The sequence below is a fragment of the Canis lupus genome, chromosome 10, assembly GCF_048164855.1.
Source record: "Canis lupus baileyi chromosome 10, mCanLup2.hap1, whole genome shotgun sequence".
Taxonomy (NCBI): Eukaryota; Metazoa; Chordata; class Mammalia; order Carnivora; family Canidae; genus Canis; species Canis lupus.
This window is the reverse complement of record NC_132847.1, coordinates 3360047-3377017: the sequence shown is the minus strand read 5'-3', so window position 1 is coordinate 3377017 and position 16971 is coordinate 3360047. Positions and strand designations below refer to the sequence as shown.

General features: G+C 56.1%; 1 protein-coding gene across 1 annotated transcript in view; it reads right to left on the bottom strand.

Moving 5' to 3' along the window:
- Positions 1 to 234: 234 nt before the first annotated feature.
- ADAMTS2 (ADAM metallopeptidase with thrombospondin type 1 motif 2) overlaps positions 235 to 16971 on the bottom strand; it is a 224684-nt gene continuing 207947 nt past the window's right edge. The window contains exons 17-22 of the mRNA XM_072840552.1: positions 16740 to 16899; positions 14540 to 14672; positions 13593 to 13800; positions 11979 to 12108; positions 10847 to 10936; positions 235 to 3687 (exon numbers count right to left, since the gene is read on the bottom strand). Of these exons, the coding sequence (XP_072696653.1) occupies positions 3230 to 3687; positions 10847 to 10936; positions 11979 to 12108; positions 13593 to 13800; positions 14540 to 14672; positions 16740 to 16899 (1179 nt within the window). The 3' untranslated portion in view covers positions 235 to 3229. The remainder of the gene's footprint in view (positions 3688 to 10846; positions 10937 to 11978; positions 12109 to 13592; positions 13801 to 14539; positions 14673 to 16739; positions 16900 to 16971) is intronic.

The following is a 16971-nucleotide window of genomic DNA, read 5'->3' as shown; positions in this document are numbered from 1 at the left end:
GTGGTGTCTCCTGGACAACCAACTCCCTGGGGAACTGGGGGAGACCCACCCTTCTGGGTGCCCCTGGCCTTTCACAAGGTCCCAACCAGAGCAGCCGTGTCACAGCGCCCCCTGGTGCCGCCTAAACCGGCTTCTTGGCCTTGTGAAGGCAGCACATCCTTCCACCTGGCCCAGTCTGGTCTGAGAATGAGCGGGGACGGGTAGCGTGGTCAAGGTAACACACAAACACAGGCATGATGTGCAAAAACACAGACATTTTGACTTTAATAAGTTATAAAATCAAGAAGCCAAATTTTTCTATACAGAAAACAAATGTGTCGATGGCTGTGATCAGTAAGATAAAATGCTGTGACTTGAGTTCAGCACCATGTCATGATTCCTGTGGTGGCTGCCTGGCATTTGGGGGGTAGAGTCTTCATGTTCATCTGGGAAAGAGTGCTACTGAGCACCATTTATAGACACCCAACAAACAAACAACCTTGAAATACAAACAAAAGGCTTACACGGGAAATTCCATGGGTTTTCCAAAAGGAGATCAGAGCCATGTTCCCAAGCCCCAGCAGGAGTCTCCCCACTAATGAAGCTTCCTGGAGCTGCAGACGGAGAGGACTTCTGATCTCAACACAGTGTTCCAGGACCTCAGCTAGAAAACCTCCCTGGCCTTCAGGCTTTATTGGCCCCCAGACTCAGGACTGTTGCTAGGCTGGCTGTCCCACTGTCCCGAGCTCAGTGGGGATTAGAAGTCTCTCAGAGTCTAATAAACCCTGTATTCCTTAGAGAAACCTTGGCAGATCGTCTGGCTCTAGAGAACTCTGTGGGTACATGGCCCCAGGCAGTGAGTATCACCTATGGGATGGTGTCCATCTCTCTCCTTCCAGAAGAAGATAGGTAACCCTGGGTATGTCCCACCTGGGGCCTCTCCCTGAAGCCTTCCAGCCCCAAGACATGCAGCCCTGCTCTGCTTGGATCTGGGAATGGAGCGTTCCCATCCTGAGGTCCCCAGGCTGCGTAAACTGAGTAATACTCTCTGGTCAGTCACCCTGAGCTTCCTCTGCATCCCAGGACAGACCCAAGCAAGAACTGCCCTAGTCCTTCAGCCTGTGAATAGCACCAGCTGCCATGGGTTCAACCAATGAGGGAAAGCCAAGGCATCCATTTCCTGATTGCAGAGAGACAGGACTGCAAAAGTGCTGTATACCACATCTGTTAAAGAAGTGATACTGTGAGAGAGAGCCAAAAATGTTTTCTCCAGTTTGCTTCTTAGGAACCAGCAAGGCCCTCTGAGACACCAGGACAGGTGTGAGTATGTGTGGGACATGGTGGTAGAGGGGAGGGAGGCCGCTGGGCCAGGCAGAGGTGAGGGGCAGCTGGTTATCACCCAGTGGGGAGGTTCAGCATCATCCCATCATCCCAGATAGCATTCTCACTGGTTTCTACACCCTCACTTTGTCCCTTAGATCACACACAGACACACACCCACATGCATGCACGGAGCAGACAAACATACTTAGCACCTCAGACTCCGTATAAAGTAGCCATCATGCTATCACCCGAACCTCAGTGTTCCCATCCATATGATGGGGAATCACACAGGAAAGAGTTCTCTAGCATCTGGACTGCTGAGAATACAAAGACTCTGAACTTTCCTAGGCATGGAAAGCTTAAGAATTACGTGTGAGGCTAGGCCCAGCTAAGCAGCTACAGTGTCCCTGGGTTTTGTAATTTGGGCAAGTTGAAGCTACATGTTCACAAAATATCAACGTAGGGAGAGGTGAAAATTAGGCACCATCCTCCCATCCACCCCCACTCCATTTCTCTCTCATTCACATCTTGCTCACAAAGCACCATTCTGCTGAAAACAGAAGTTGTAAAAGTTTAGAACAGCCAAAGATAAAGCAGAGTCTCCCCACTTCCCACCTGGGCTTCCCATTGGAGGCCAGATCTTCCAGTTCCCTGCTGGCACTTCCAAGGCATGGAAGGGGGCTCCACAGGGCTGGACAGGACAAGGCCACACCCACAAGCAAAGCTGGTCTTTAGGAGGCAACCTGAGCCTGCAGAGCCCCATCTCAGAACCCAGAGCCCAGTCACCCTGGTGGCAGCACCCCCTTGCACCGCTCTGGGAGAGTCACGGGCCTTGACCACTCACTGGACTTTGCAGCAAAGTCCATGCCCCCATCCTTCCAGTGCACTTGGGGAGGGAGAGCCTCCCTGGGGAGCCCTGGGGCCAAGGCGGCACATGGGCCAGGGTTAACGGAGACGTGAGAGAGGCCTGAGGGAGCCCAGGAGTGCACCCTGCTGTCTTCTCCTCATGTAGGAAATGTGGCCCACCATTTAGATCTATCAAGTCTCAGTACCTTCCCAGGAAGGAGTGGACAGCTTCAGTCTGGGCTGAGTCAACATGGGGCATGAGCATCAAATGGGCCAGGTGGCTTTCCTGAAGTCCTACTCCCAAGAGACTGCATCTGGCCAGGACTGGAAACCACAGGCTGCAGCCTGGTGGCTCTAGAACTCAACAGACCTTCCAGACACCCTGACATATTTTGAGTTGAAGTTTGAGGATTGAGGATTTTTGCACACAGAGCTAGACTTCTACTGAAAGCACACTATCTGGCAGTGGGGGCCAGCTCTCCCAGAGGCAGCAGCAGCTGGAGCCAGCAAGCAGCTCTAGTGGGGGACGACACATCCTCACCACCTGCCTGGCCCTTGGAGTCACTGGCATTCATGTTCACCACCTGTGCTTCATTGTGCTCATCTTAGTGATGGGCTGATTGGTAAATAAATCACTGTTTCTCTTAGGAGTCCGCATGGGGCTTGGGCCTTGGTCTAGGGATTGGTAGGAAACGGCCCGCAGCTCCAGAAGGACTATCACCACCAAGGAAAGGAAGATGGCCAATCACTGCTCAGGAGCTCAGGGCATGTGTCTCCTCTCTCTGGGTTAGCCTCCTGCCCTCCCTCATTCACGGCACTCATAGAACCTCTCTATTGCTCTCTACCCCAACACCTGGTCCCAGCAAGGGACATGGAACATTCCAGAGCTGGCCAACAAACAGATGTGCTAACCTGCTGCCACATGCTCACAACCATATGCATAGATGTTTATGTCATTCTCCTGTTTTCTCAAAACCTTTTGGAATCAGAAATTTTTCCTTCATCTCCATGATTTGCCATCCCATGGAATATATCTATAAGCAAGGGGGGGAAATGCTATTGATGCTATCTTTCCATTTTATTAGAACTTCCCGAGCATCTCTTTCTTCCTCATCTCATCAATGAGCTCTTGGATCCTCTGGTTTCTGGTCTTTTCATACGGGCTCGGTCGTCGAGGGATCAGGTTGGGTGGCTGGACATCCTCGTCTAGGCCGCTGATTTTGTAGGGCACGTCGACGGCGTTGGTATCCGGGTGATCCTCGGTGCTGTTGGTGCGGGAGGCATTGAGGGGCACCCGTGGGGGCGTGCCTGGCACAGGTTGCACCTCCATGACTAGAGTGGGCACTGGGAGGGTGGGCACGAGCTCTTCAATGTCGTTGAGCTTCCCGGGGGGCAGCTCCACTCCGTCGTCTGCATCGGTGAGGTTGTCGTGCAGGTTACAAGACTTGCAGCACAGCCTGTGGTAGCCTGGGATGGAGCAATAGCGAGACAAGACTTCCATCCTACAGAACATTGACTTGTCACCTTGGCAGCGGCCCTCTGAAAAAGAAAAGTGGGACAAATAACCAAAGGACAGGGTAAGGGGGACCTGGTGCCCCCAGAGGAAGCAGGAGGAGGCGTGTGGAAGAGCCCAGAGACGGCACAGCGGCAAGCGAGCTCACACAGAAAGTCCGTGTGGTTCTGATGTCAGCAGACCCGGGGCACAGAGCTGCCTCACAAGCAGTGTGCAGTGTTCCCTGCCTCCAGGCAGGCCCCCAGGATTTTCTGTATCTCTCAAAGTCTGAGACGAAATCGAGGCGTGTCTGTTCTTAGGGAGTGATTCCAGCTCGTCTTAAAGCACGGGACTCCGTCAGATCCCTGTTTGACACCCAAGTGGTAACCCCAGTGAAATTCTGTAGCAGAGTTTGGCCCTACAATAATCTATAAGCAGCAACTATAACCAAACCGAACCTGAAGGAACCAGTGTCTACAACCTGAAAGAACGAATCCCGAAGCCGTGGTCGTGGGCTCACCACGTTCCTCCACGGTGCATTCCCATCCTCACCTGGACGCGTCTCGCTTCCACCTGCCTCCACTTACCCGACAGCCTCGTGTCCTGCCATGGCTGCACCTGCGCCCAACCCTCCACGCTGCGCTCCTGGCCAGCCCCCAAACGGCTCCGTGCTCTGGGGCCTGCACACAGGCCTCCCCCTCCTTCCCCCGGCGGGCTAGCCTGCATGGCTCCCCGGAGACCCGGCGGCCCTGCGCGCACAGCTCTCTTCCTCGGCCCAGCTCCAGCTCTGGCCGCGGCTGTAGCAAAGTGGACCCCGGCCCTCCCTGTGTTGAGGGGCGCCAACCCCCCATGCAGCTGAAAATCCACATAGGGCTGCTGACGCCCCCGAACTTAACTACTAATAGCCTAGGCTGCCGGGAAGCCTGACCGATCGCCTACACCACCGGCTAACGCAGATCCTGTACGGTATGCCTATTACCTCCTGCTCTCTTACCATACAGTAAGCTGGACAAGAGAAAAACGTTATAGGGAACCGTAAGGGAGCGCTGTGCCGTGTTCATGGAGAGAACCCCACGTGTAGGCAGGATGGGGCAGTGGCTCAGGGTCATGGCAGTCCCACCCGCACAGCCCCCTCCTGCTCTTGCTCTGACTCTCCTCGCTGTCTTCCTCCCATGTCTTCCCCCCTTCCCTGGCCCCCACCACCTCATTCGACAACACAACACAAAAACTGAGATGAGTTATAGGAATTCACCCAATGGGTCATGTGACAGCAGAACAGGGATGTGGGGTCCCTCATAAATCCCCCTCACCAGCTTCCCTACGGCGTCTGTGCTCAGCCACCCTCTGCCCTCCCCAGCGAGCATCTCCAACCTTCCCTGCACAACTGCTGCCGCGTGCTCCTTTCCCTGCCCGTGACCCCATCTCCTACTGAGAGGAAGGAAGGATTCAGGTGGGAAGGGAAGGGGAGGGAAGGGCAGCCAGGGGTTGAAACCATGTGAGATGCGGTCACTCTGCGCAACACAAGGTGCTGTCTCCACAGAAACTTCCCGCAGGAGCAGATGAGAGCAGGTGCCCTCTCCTTCAGGAGGTTCTGACGGCACCTGCTGCCTGCCCGCTGCTCCAGGCTGTCACCTCCCCTTCCAGGCTGATGACCTGCGTGGTTGGACACTGACCCCAAACTTCCAGAGCCTCAGACTCTAGGATACAATGGCCTGCTCAGGCCACTGTGCCCGGTGGTCCCCAGCGTGCCTGAGACTCCACACATCCCATGCAAGCCCAGGGCCTCTGCTGGTGCCACCTGTCTCACAGAATGGCCTCTGCAGAGCGCAAGCCAAACCGCAGGCACCACCCCGCCCTTCTGTCCATTCACCTCAAGTCCTAGATGCTCCCTGGTATGTCCATGATCCCCTCTCTCTCCCATCTCCATGGGGTTAAGCTCTGCACCGTGATAAGAGCCTCCTTTCTGCTTCCTCAATTCCTTCTCCTTCTTGTCCACTACCCTGCTTTAGTCAGAATGCTGTTTTTCAATCGAAGATGTCCTGACTGAAGCCCTGCATTGCCCCTTATTGTTTGCAGGGTGAGGATCTGGCCCCTTCACATCTCCATCTTCACTCAGGCCTTGGACCCCCTACTTTATACTGTGTTCCCTCTGGCCACGGGGCCTTTGCACATACTATACCCACTCCCTCTCTCTTCCTTCAGTTGCTCTCCTCCTTGAGGCTCAGCTGAAACACATCTTCGGGCAAGCATTGCCCACCTACCCTTGGGAGGTCCTCCTATTCCCAGCACTCTATCCCAGTTGGCAAGTTCACACTTTAATTATTAGATAAGGTGTCTATTGCCTGACTATTTTCTAGCAAGTTCCAAAGGGCAGAGCCTTAAGCTCTATTTGGGCACCCTTCTATCCCCAGAGACGAGAACAGTGAATTGGAGAAAGCATAAATATATAAATATGAAAAAGACACATGTGAATAACTGAGGAAGTTCAAAACAGGGAAATTATGGAGTTTAAAATAGGAACATGACAAGTGAGGACACGCAGAGGCACGTACCACCAGAGGTGGACCTAGCTTTGGCTCTGAGCTTCTAAGTGGCCCAAATAAGGAAACATGCCTGAATGCATGAGGTACAGTGTGAAGTGATAAATCAGCTCAGCTATGCAGGAAAAGCTCTGGCCTTCCTAGCCTAGAGACCGAGAAATAGGCTCAAGATGTGGAGGGGAAAATGTGTGTGGCCGTGTGCTAAAGGCCGATTCTGGAAATCAAACAGAAAGATCCTGAGGCAGGGCTTTCAGGGTCTAAAAACTTGTAGAATGTTGTCTCAGAAAAAATCTTCGAGGTGCCCAGTATATGATACAGAAGACCCTGGAGTGGTCCTGTCTGAAGCGTGGAGCGCTCAGAGCCCCACCTGCTCCCTTCCGCACTCCCTGGCCCTCCTCCCCTTTCTGGCAGCCTCCAGGTGACTGTGTGAAAACCACTGATCACACCCCTCCAGAGACCCAAGGGCACTTGTGATGACACAAGAAGCGGCGTCTCCCTGCAGGCTTTGACCACTGGGGTGGGATGGGGTGGAGGCACGGGCCTCGACAGGACAAGGATGGAGCCTTGCTGGGAGTGGGGTCACCCCTGCTACAGACCAGTGCCCCTCCTGTCTCCTGTGCCTTCTCCTTCATGCAAATAACAAGATCTCTGCGAAACCTCTCCCTGGGGTCAGCCTGCTGTGCCATGTGGGCCAAGTCTGTGCCTCCACCTGGTTTTGTAAAGAAGGTTTGACTGTTACTACCTGGCCCTTTAAGGAAAGTTTGCAGACCCGTGGTCAGGTGCTTGGTGCTGTCCCAGTGCCATGATCAGAGCCTGACACAGAAAGCACTGGACAGATGTCCCTGAACACATGGGCAAGTCAGGAATAAGAGTCCATCTCCCTGCTACAGGCAGGTGACAGCCGGTGAGCCAGGCCCTGCGTCCTTTGATCAGTGGCTACATCGCTTTAGGTTTTTAAAAACGAGAATGAATGAACGAATAATTAAGAAAGCCACAGGCCAAGAGCTTGGGTATGCTAACACCAGCCTAGACAAATTTCAAAGTCATCATTCCCAACCACTCTTCAAAACACCAACAATTGGGTATGTTTAAGTTTTATTGCTGAGTAGAGCCTTCCGAGATGAAGGGAGTTGTACCACCAAGGGCCCCTGATGTGTCCAGAGGCGCCGACTGGTAGAGGATCCCTACACCAAGAGAAAAATTCAGTTTCATAATACTTGACCTTTAGCCACTTCCAGTAGCAATGAACTAAGTGAGATCTGCCTTCCAGCAAACAAATCACTGAGAGCAAACCCATTCTCACAAATTGAAGCCATTCGCGGGCCGTTCCCACAATCTTGGCTCCAGCCAAATATCACCCGTGTTCTAACTTTGCCCACTAGTTTCTTCCTTTAAATGAACTCCTTTTTTTAAACTTAAAATTTATTTCAGAAAAATACTTTACACTACCAGCATTCACGGGAAAGTAACAGCAGGCAATAAAGGTGACCCTAACAGAACACAGACAGGTTTTAAGTTGAAGTTTCATCCCTCGAATGCCAGGGAGACACTCCTGCCTGCACGGCTCTGAGCTGCAGAGAAGCAAGCAAGCAAGCGAGCGTGGGGGAGACCTGGCCCCTTGCCCAGGGAGGCTTCCTCTCGGGGTGCCATGAGGGGTAAAGGGACTAGGGAGGGCTGCTCCTAGGAGCTCAGATCATGTTTATGCACCACCTGAAACCTCCCTGTGTCCCACGCTTCAGGAAACACTGGGATGGAGGAAACTGGGTTCTTTTTTCCCTCAATCGAGCCTCCTGAAGCATTTGACTCTCCAAAGGTCATGCCACAGCATAAAGAAGCACAGGACCCCTGTCAGCCCATGCCCTGGTGCCCAGTGCCCGGTACTCAGCTGGCCCCAGGTGTTGAGAGCCTGCCTGCAGCTCTGGCCTGGGAGCCCCCTCAGCGGGGATTCCTTCTAGTCCATCTGGGCAGCGACACTGCGTGGATGCAGCCCTGTCAGGGGTTGTTGTTTGGGTCTCCTGTATCCCTTGAGCCGGGATTCCTCTCCGGGACCAGAGCTCGGGACAGCGTGAGCTCAGCCATGCTACCATGACCCCCCCTTGTAGGCTGGCACCTGGGGCCTGGCCCTGTGCCCCGAAGCCCATCTCCATGATGCCAGGTGGCCCCATTTCATCCTTTCTCATGGTCTCCCTCCTCCTTGGCATGGGATCCCCTTTATAGGAATGGGAGGAGAAAAGCTCAGCAGCAAGAAGGGCCCTGTTGGGCCCTGACTCCCTCTCTGGTCCTGACTTGCTGTCAGCCAGGTGAGCAAACACACCAGGCCCCCTGTGGCTTCTGAGGTGAGGCCTCAGGAGACATGGGCAGGCACTGCTGAGCACATGCTCACATGAATGCACACACCAGGTCCCCAGAGCCACTGCCACTTGACCTTCTCCTGACCAGAATCCCCTCCCCAACCTGGACCAGACAGGTACCTCCCCTCCCTGGATAGGTCACCTAAGGCTGAGAGCAGTGCCAGCAGCCAGGGCAGTGGCCCGATGGTGGCACAGGGCACAGGGACCAGGACCAGCACTGTCTGTGCTACTGACCCCACATTCCCACTCCACTCATCCCAGAGAGGGGGAGAAGCCCACTCTGGGTCCCGTTCCTGATGGTAAAATCTCCACGTGTGAGGAGAGAACCCAGATGGTCCCACAAGAGGCTTGTTTAGCACAATTCCAGTCAAAATCAGGATGAAGTGTCTTCATGGGCTGCTGCAAACAAACAGATTTTGAAAAATGCCTGGGGAAGGGGAATGTCCCCCGCTGGGGGAGGGGCCTACATATCTACACTGGGCAGCGGGGTGGGGGGAGGTGGTGGGCAGTAGTCACATTTGCAGCAGAAACCCAGGCACTAAGGAGACAGAAGGGACCGGCAGCTGGGCAGCGCCGCCAGCCGCGCAGGTGAAGAGAAGGAGCCAGCAGCATGCCAAACCCGAGCACCCAGTTTCACGGAACTTTTATTGACTTTATTTGTGGGATGCATGACAGGAAGTCTTTCCATTGTTAGTGAGGAGAAAAGGTCATTTCCACAGTCACTTTGGCACACACTAAAGTTGTCTCATAAAAACACTGGAAAAGCGACAACAATGGGAACCTATGTATTACGTCATCAGATGCGTACAAAACGCTAATAAAATATCCCTGATAAACCAAAGTGCATACAGACAGAGAGCACGATGCCCAGGACCGTACCGCACCTTCCCAGAGGCAGAGTCACTTGCGTGGCCTAATCAAAGTTGGAAGTTAACAGTCGTGAGAATTAGTACGGGTGACACATCAAGTATTTACATAACAGTAGTCAGAGCCAGGGAGGAGGTGGCGCGCAGCAAGGTGCTGTTAGCAGGTGGCACGGTGGAGTGGGGCTGCAACAGGGGACCCGGGGCACACAGGCCCAGCGTGCTGCCCTCTGTGTAAGGCAGCGCCGTTGGTGGGGGTGGGGGGAGCGCCCGGGAGGGGGCTCAGCAAACAGTCAGTGCCCACGGGCTGCGGGGCCTCAGAGGGGGTATCCTGTCTGCAGAGCAGAGTGGGCTGGAGCCAGCATGCCCGGGGCTCCCCGCTGCACAGGCTGCCAGCTGCGAGAAGCCTTGGATGAGCCCGATGGCCTCCCCCCACCACCTACCCTGGGCGGGGCTGCCCCGCCTCCCACCTGGATCACACCCGCTCTGAAGCTGGACTTTAGCAGCCGATTCTGTTACCTTTCAACTTTAAGGCATTTTCTACAGTTTTATCTAAGCAAAAAAGCAATAAAAATTGAGGTAATTCTGTAGTTGTTCACACTGGTAGGTGGCCACATCCATTCAGACAGTCTCTCTCTCTCTCTCTCTCTCTCTCTCTCTCTCTTTCACTCTCTCACCTCTATGGATGGGGTCATGTGCACACAATGAGAAAAGGCCATTGGAGCTAATGGACAAGAGAGTGGAGGTGGCGCTGTGTCCCAATGTCCCACTGGAGGGACACATCCTCTGCTGCCTCCATCTGACCCGAGCCCCCAAGGGGACGCGGCACGGGGGGGTGGGAGTGGGGGCCAAGGGCTGTGGAACTTGGATGCAAAGGCCACAGGAAGCAGGCCACAGTCACACAAGTCAGGAAGACGCACTCAGCACAGAGTCAGCAGCGGGAGCAACAGCAGGGGCAGTTGGGGAGCCCCTGATGCCCGTCCCCCGGAATCTGCATGCCCCAGACCCCCTCTGGCCTCGCCTCACTACCGGGCAGCGTTTGAAAGGGGATGGGCGGGTTCCCCCTTGACTTCTGACCTGAAGCTCCAGCTTGGAGGGATGTGGCCCCGACAAGTGGTCACATCTGCACTCTGGCCTCTGACCCCTCCAGCACCAAGACAGATCTTTGCCCCTTTACACGCCATCACCAACCAGGTCCCGGCCCCCCATGAGAGGCTGGTGCCCCGGGGCCATGCCTCCGCGAGGTGGGCCCTCCCAGCCCAGCGGCGGGTAGGCGCCAAAGGAGACAGCCGAGCACAGCGGCCCGGGAGAAATCAGATTCAACCGAGAGAGTGCTCAGGAAGAGTCAGGGAAGTTTTCCATAGAAAGAGAGGAGGGAAGCCCATGGCAAGCTCCACAGAGCGCAGGGCATGCACTGGAGGGCAGAGGCAGAGTTATAAACGGGCCGGTTACTTGACGAGGTCTTCTGGACTGGCAAGTCGGGGTCCGGTCGGGACAGCCACTGAACCACGTAGCTCTTCTTGGAAGGATCAGAGATGTTTCCTAGAGGGGAGAGGTGGGGCTGTGGCTGCTGAGGCATCCCAGGGCAACAGGAGGCATCCCAGGGCAACAGGAGGGCTCTGACTCCCCAGCGTGGCATTCGAGGACCCTCGGGACAGACAGGCCCCAGCAGCCCAGTACAGGGCCACCTCCTGCCCTCCCCCACTGCCATGCCTCCTGGGTCCTGGCTACTAACTACTCAGTACGAGGCCCTGCCACGCCTCCTCATCTTTGCACTATTCCCAGCACTCCCCACTCCCTGCTCCCCAGGAACATGGGGAGCAAGTGCATCTTGGATCTATCCCCCTGCCTGGCTGGGTGGGCACATCTGACCTCCCTGAACAACCTCCACAGTAGATGGAACTCAGGGTGGGGTCTACAATGCAGAGTATCCCAGAATCCTAGAGTGGGATTTCCTGGGACCCAGAGTGAAGCACGTCTGACCCTTGGCAAGGTGTCTGCATGCAGACAGTGTTCTGGCTGTACTCTTCAGAGGGCACAAGGCCCTCCCTGCTCACATAGGCACCCCTATACATACAGGCACCCCCTGCCTCCGTGGGCACCCCTATACATACAGGCACCCCCTGCCTCCGTGGGAACCCCTATACATACAGTCACCCTCTGCTTCCATGGGCACCCCTATCATACAGGCACCTCCTGCTTCCATGTGCACCCCTAATACATACAGGCACCCCTTGCTTGCATGGGCACCCCCAATTCACAAGGCACTCCCTGCTTCCATGGGCACCCCCATTCACAAGGCACCCCCTACTTGCATGGGCCTGGGCACCCCATCTGGCTGAGCCCCACCGTGTGGTCACTATGAACCTGCTTCTGTCTCCCAGATCCACGGTGAGCAGTCCGGAAGGCAGTCATGGCTGAGTTCCTTCTATTATTGACTAGAAAAGGTCCCAACCCTTGGCTTCTCTTTCCAGTTCACAGATGCTGGGTTTGGCCAGTTGTGGGGAGAGCTGCCTTTGCCCAACCCAGCCCCCCTCGCCCTGAGCCCACTGTACACTGGGAGTGGGGGTAGCAGATGGCTTACGGGGACAGGGGCCCGGCCTGCAGATCCTGGCTGTCTCAGGCCGCTCCTCCTGGCAGATCCCGAAGCTGTCATCTGCCGTTCGGCAGAGCACTGGCCGCTCCTGGGTGCCATTGCCACAGGTCACCGAGCACTGCAGGTGGAGAGTCACCAGTCAGGGCCCGCCTCCCGTGGTCAGCTGGGACTGAAAGAGGTCCCCACACATGTGACCCTATAATACGTGGAAGGTGGTGAGGGGCAGAGGGAAGAGTACGTGTTAGAGGCCTGTCCTGCCTTGCCCAGCCTCAAGTGGCCACCTCGATCTCCTGAGGCTCTAAAGAGGAGATGCACATGCCTATCTCTTTGAGTTCCTATGACTTAGAGCAAATGTATAGGGCCTGACACTTCCAGGTTCTCAGTGGGCATCTACCTTCTCTGGCCGAAGGAAGCCCACCTAGGGCCCAGGAAAACCTGCTGTGCACTGGGAGCCACTGGGAAAGCTCTGACTGAGTCCAGGAGGTCTTGGCAGAGGACCCCTGGACACAAGGCTCTATGCTACCAACACCCTCATTTGCCCCTTCAACCTGGTGCCCCCTCTGCCTCACGGCATGGGGACAGGCCCAGAGCTGTCACACCCACACTCCTGGCTTGGCTCATGGCTCAGCACAGGCCCGCCAGGAGAATATCCAAGTCCTCACCTTATATATCGTAGAAAAGGATTACCTCAGCAGACCTGGGCTGCTCAAACCCCACATAGTCCCAAGGAAGGCCTGCTTTCAGGACCAGTGTGGGGGAAGCTCCTGGGGATCAAGCTCATGGAATGTTCTGTTGGGGAGAGTGTGTCTGCACACCTGAGGCCTCGAGTCACCCTGCACCAGCCTGTCCAGGCAGCTTATACCAACAGTGTGATTGACGGTGAGTACCTGCTTCAGTCACTAGTGTCCAGCACACACGGAAGACCCTGGACCCCCGGCTCACATGGGCTTCTCGGGTTAGCAGTATTTCGTGTATGTCCTCTCACACTGTTGCTGAATCAAATGTATCCCTGGGACCCCACCGGGAGGGGAAGCTTGTGCCTGGCTTCCTCTGGGCTTTACCATGCACTTTCCCCCTTTGCTGATTCTACTCTGTGCTTTCATTGAAATACACTGTAATTGTGAGTACAAGGACTTCCAGGGAATCAATGAGCCTGAGGCTGGCCTTGGGGACCTCAACCCCCCAGGCCTGTGAGCTGGATGTCAGTGATCATGTCACCTCAGCCCTGCCCCCTGGACTGTTCCTCCAGCCCTCACTATTCTTCCCAGGCCAAGTACAAGCCTTCCGTTGCTTGTATTCCCTCCTGTCAGCCTAGCTGGCCTTCCAGATCACCCCTCTGCCCTCAGGGATGACAGCCCAGGCTGCCTTCGATTTCCTAGGACTCCAGGCTTCTGTAGCAAACGGCAGCCTCTGCCCTGCAGAATAAAGACATGTTCCATTTGGTTTCTCAAGGGAATACTGACTGTGGCCTGACCCACAGGACGTGGCCTGGGCTAGGAACTGCATCCAGACCAAGGTGGAATGCCCTGACCACCTTGGTCCCACACCAGCTTGGTTTAGAGGCTGAGGGCATGAGGCTAGGGAGTCAGGGGGCCCACTTACCTGGGACCAGGATCCAGCCCGCCACCGACCAGGGCAGAGCTCACGATTGCAGGCCCGGCGGCCCTCGGGCCGGGCGTCGTTGCAGTGCTTGGTGTGCACGGAACGGGTGGTATTGTTGTGCAGTGGCTGCACGCAGCGCACAGAGCGAGCCTGCGTGCCTGTCCGCCCACAGCTCTGACTGCAAGGCTCCCATTCACCTGTGACCCACCTGTGCGGGCAGAGCGACAGGTCAGTCACTCTGGAGAGCCAGCCTGGCTGTGGCCCAGGCATACAGTGAGAAGGCAGCCTGCTTCTCCAGGGCCTCTTTCCCTAGTGTCACGAAGACATCCTAGTGCCTGGCTTTGCCTCTGTCCAAGGTCTGCAGGTGACAGTTCCACTTCTTGGAGACCCTGGGGGATGGGGGAGGGACATGGAGAGCCCAGGATGTCTGTCCTCACTCAGGCTTGTGGCTCTGCCTCTGGCCCTCAGCTGCTACTGCTGTCACAAAACTTTCAAGGCAGCAGTGTGGACTGCCTCGGTGCCCATCCTCACTCAGACCCCATGTGCTTACTTACACCTCAGGGCCCTGGGCCCTGAAATGAAGCCCTGCCAAACCTTCTGGGCTGGAGGGGTCAAGGCTGTGGCTGTCACTACAAGTGGCCTGGGAAACACTGACCATGGGCCAGAAACAGGCTCAGTACCCTCTGAGCCCCAGCGTTCCCATCTGGGCGTTACCACGTGCCATCATTTCTGAGATGCATGTGGCTGTTTCAGTACACCACACAGCCTGCAGGATCTTAGACTCCATGAAATGTGGGGAGGGACAAAGAACCCACCCAACATCTCAGGGGCCATGAGGCCCGGAGCCGCTCTGGGCCTAGATCTTGCAACTCCCTCCACAGGAGCCCCAGGGGTCTGCCTTCCCCCGTCTTGTGGGACCCTGGGCTGGGGCAGCCCCAGGCACTCACACAGGCTGGGAGCACTCCTGTGGGTTGCAAGCCCGGCGGATGGCTTTGGGCTTGGTGAGGGCGTCGCAGAAGCTTCGATGCACCATCTTGTGGTCCAGCCTCCGGCGGCAACCATACTTGGTGAACTGGGAGCCTGAAGATGAGAGCTCGAGGGGGCTCATGGGGCACTGCGGTCCCTCTGGGGGCAGAGGGCCTGGAGAGGTGGCTCCACGGGCAGCTTCAGCCCCTGGCTCCCCATCCTTCCAAAGGGATGGCCGGGGCGGGGGGGCAGTGTGCCAGGGCCAGGCCTTTGAGATGTCCAGCCCAGCACCCACCCAGCACTCCAGGCCCAACAAGGTGGGAGGCCAAGGAGAGTGGCCACCTTGTTCCCTGGCCCCTCAGCTGGCTTCCTGGGTCAGGGAAGAGTGGCTTCCATCACTCAGCCATGTGCTCTACCTTGAATTAACCTGCCCCAAGGCCCTGGAATGAGCCAGGAGGTGGCTTAGCACAAAAACATGGCCTGCAAGGCTCCTCCCACCACAGGCTGTCCTTAGTTGGGGGTGATTTTGACATCTGGCAATATGTAGGATGTTTAGTTGTCATGACTTGGGTTGGGGCAGGGGGTGCTACTTGCATGTAGCAGATAGAGGCCAGGGATGTTGCTCAATATCCTTCCATGCATGGGACAGCCCCCATGAGAATTAGAGAGAGAATTATAGAGCCCAGTATATGAACGACTCCAATGTCTCAAAATCCCAGGCTTGGGATGCCTGGGTGGCTCAGTGGTTGAGCATCTGCCTTTGGCTCAGGGCATGATCCTGGGGTCCTGGGTTCGAGTCCCACATTGGGCTCCCTGCATGGGGCCTGCTTCTGCCTCTGCCTGTGTCTCTGGCTCTCTCTTTCTCATGAATGAATAAAATCTTTAAAAAAAAAAAAATCCAAACCCCAGGCCAGTGAGCGAGACATGAGAGAATGTGGCTGGATAGCCTGGTCTAATCTGGGAATCTACAGATGTCCTAGGAAGCAGAGAATGGAGGGACGCTGGTTTAGTGGGAAAGCAGTAGAGTGGCTCCCAGGGAGGAGACAGCCTGTGCAAAGGCCCTGAGGACGTCTGGAAAAGCACCTAATGCCAGTGTGGCCAGGGCCTGGTGGGCAAGGGGTGGGGGCAGCAGTGCAGTGGGATAAGTTAGCAAGCTGCCTAGGCCACAGAGGCCAGGAGGAGACTCTTGTTTTTATCACAGGAGTAGAGGGAGCTGCTAAAACTATGACACCAGGAAAAGATGCCAGGAAGGGACCTTTAAGGGGTCACTCTGGAGGTGACAATGGACACAAAACCTCCCCAGCTGGGGAGCTAGGCTGGTGCCAGGACTGGGAAGACAGAACAGCAGATAGGTCCAAGAGATACACAGAAGGGACAGTCAGTTACACATGCTGCTGAAATCCAGAGGGCCAAGGAGGCTCAAGGGAAGGCTGGGGGTGCCATCTGCCCAGGTAGGAGCGCTGCAGAAGAAGCTGTCCACCTGCCTAGGTCATGGGATGGGTCTCCTCCACTGAGAGGAGCTCCTTGGCAAGCTCCTCTCTGTCTCCTAGGTGTGGGGGTCCCCATGGCATCTGAGGGAGGTCTGTCCTGCCTCTTATCTCCTCCAGCCCCCCAGGAGTAGTGACCATGTGGGGCGGACCAGAACCTGTCCGTCTGTATGTCCCACCCAACTGTAGACTCAGTGAGGTCCAGGGCAGGTGGGATACCTCTGCACAAAGCCCGGCCCCAGGAGGGTTGGGGAAGCCTTTCTAAATGAGCATGGGAGGGACCTCCACAGACGGAGCCCCTTTACTGGTCTCCAGCACGGCCCGAGCCTCCCCATGCCTGCCTCAGGAGGCTGTGGAAATGCACCCAAGCCATCCTCACACCAGCCCCCTGCCAGGTCAGCCCCTCCCTCCTGCTCTGACGCAGGTCCATGCTGTACATGCAAGCCCCACCTGCCCTTCTGGCAGCCTCTGGCCTGCTGCCCTGAGCACCCATTTCCTGCCCACCCTCTGTCCCCCACCAGGTGGGTCGCTGCCTCGGCCTCCTGCCCGTGGGGCCAGTCTGCTCACACCTGGCACATCCCACAGGCCAGGCAGTCAGTAGGGCACCACGGGCTCAGGAATCCCTTTGCTCAGAAGACCCCTCTAGCTCAGCCCCGACCACCTCTGGGGCCCCAATTGTAAGAAGACCCCTCACCTCCACCGCAGGGCTTGGAGCAGGGAGTCCACTTCTTCAGGGCCCACTCATAGGCTACAGAGTCGTCTTCCAGGACATTGTTGCCGTCCACGTTGAGCGAGTCCTCGTGGATCATATACTTGTATGTCAGCGAGATCCGGGCATCTCCCTGTGGGATGACCTGTGCCCGGAGACGGCTGTGAAGGTGTCTGCCCCACCATCCATCCTTCCTTAGCAGTCGGTTTAGAAATAT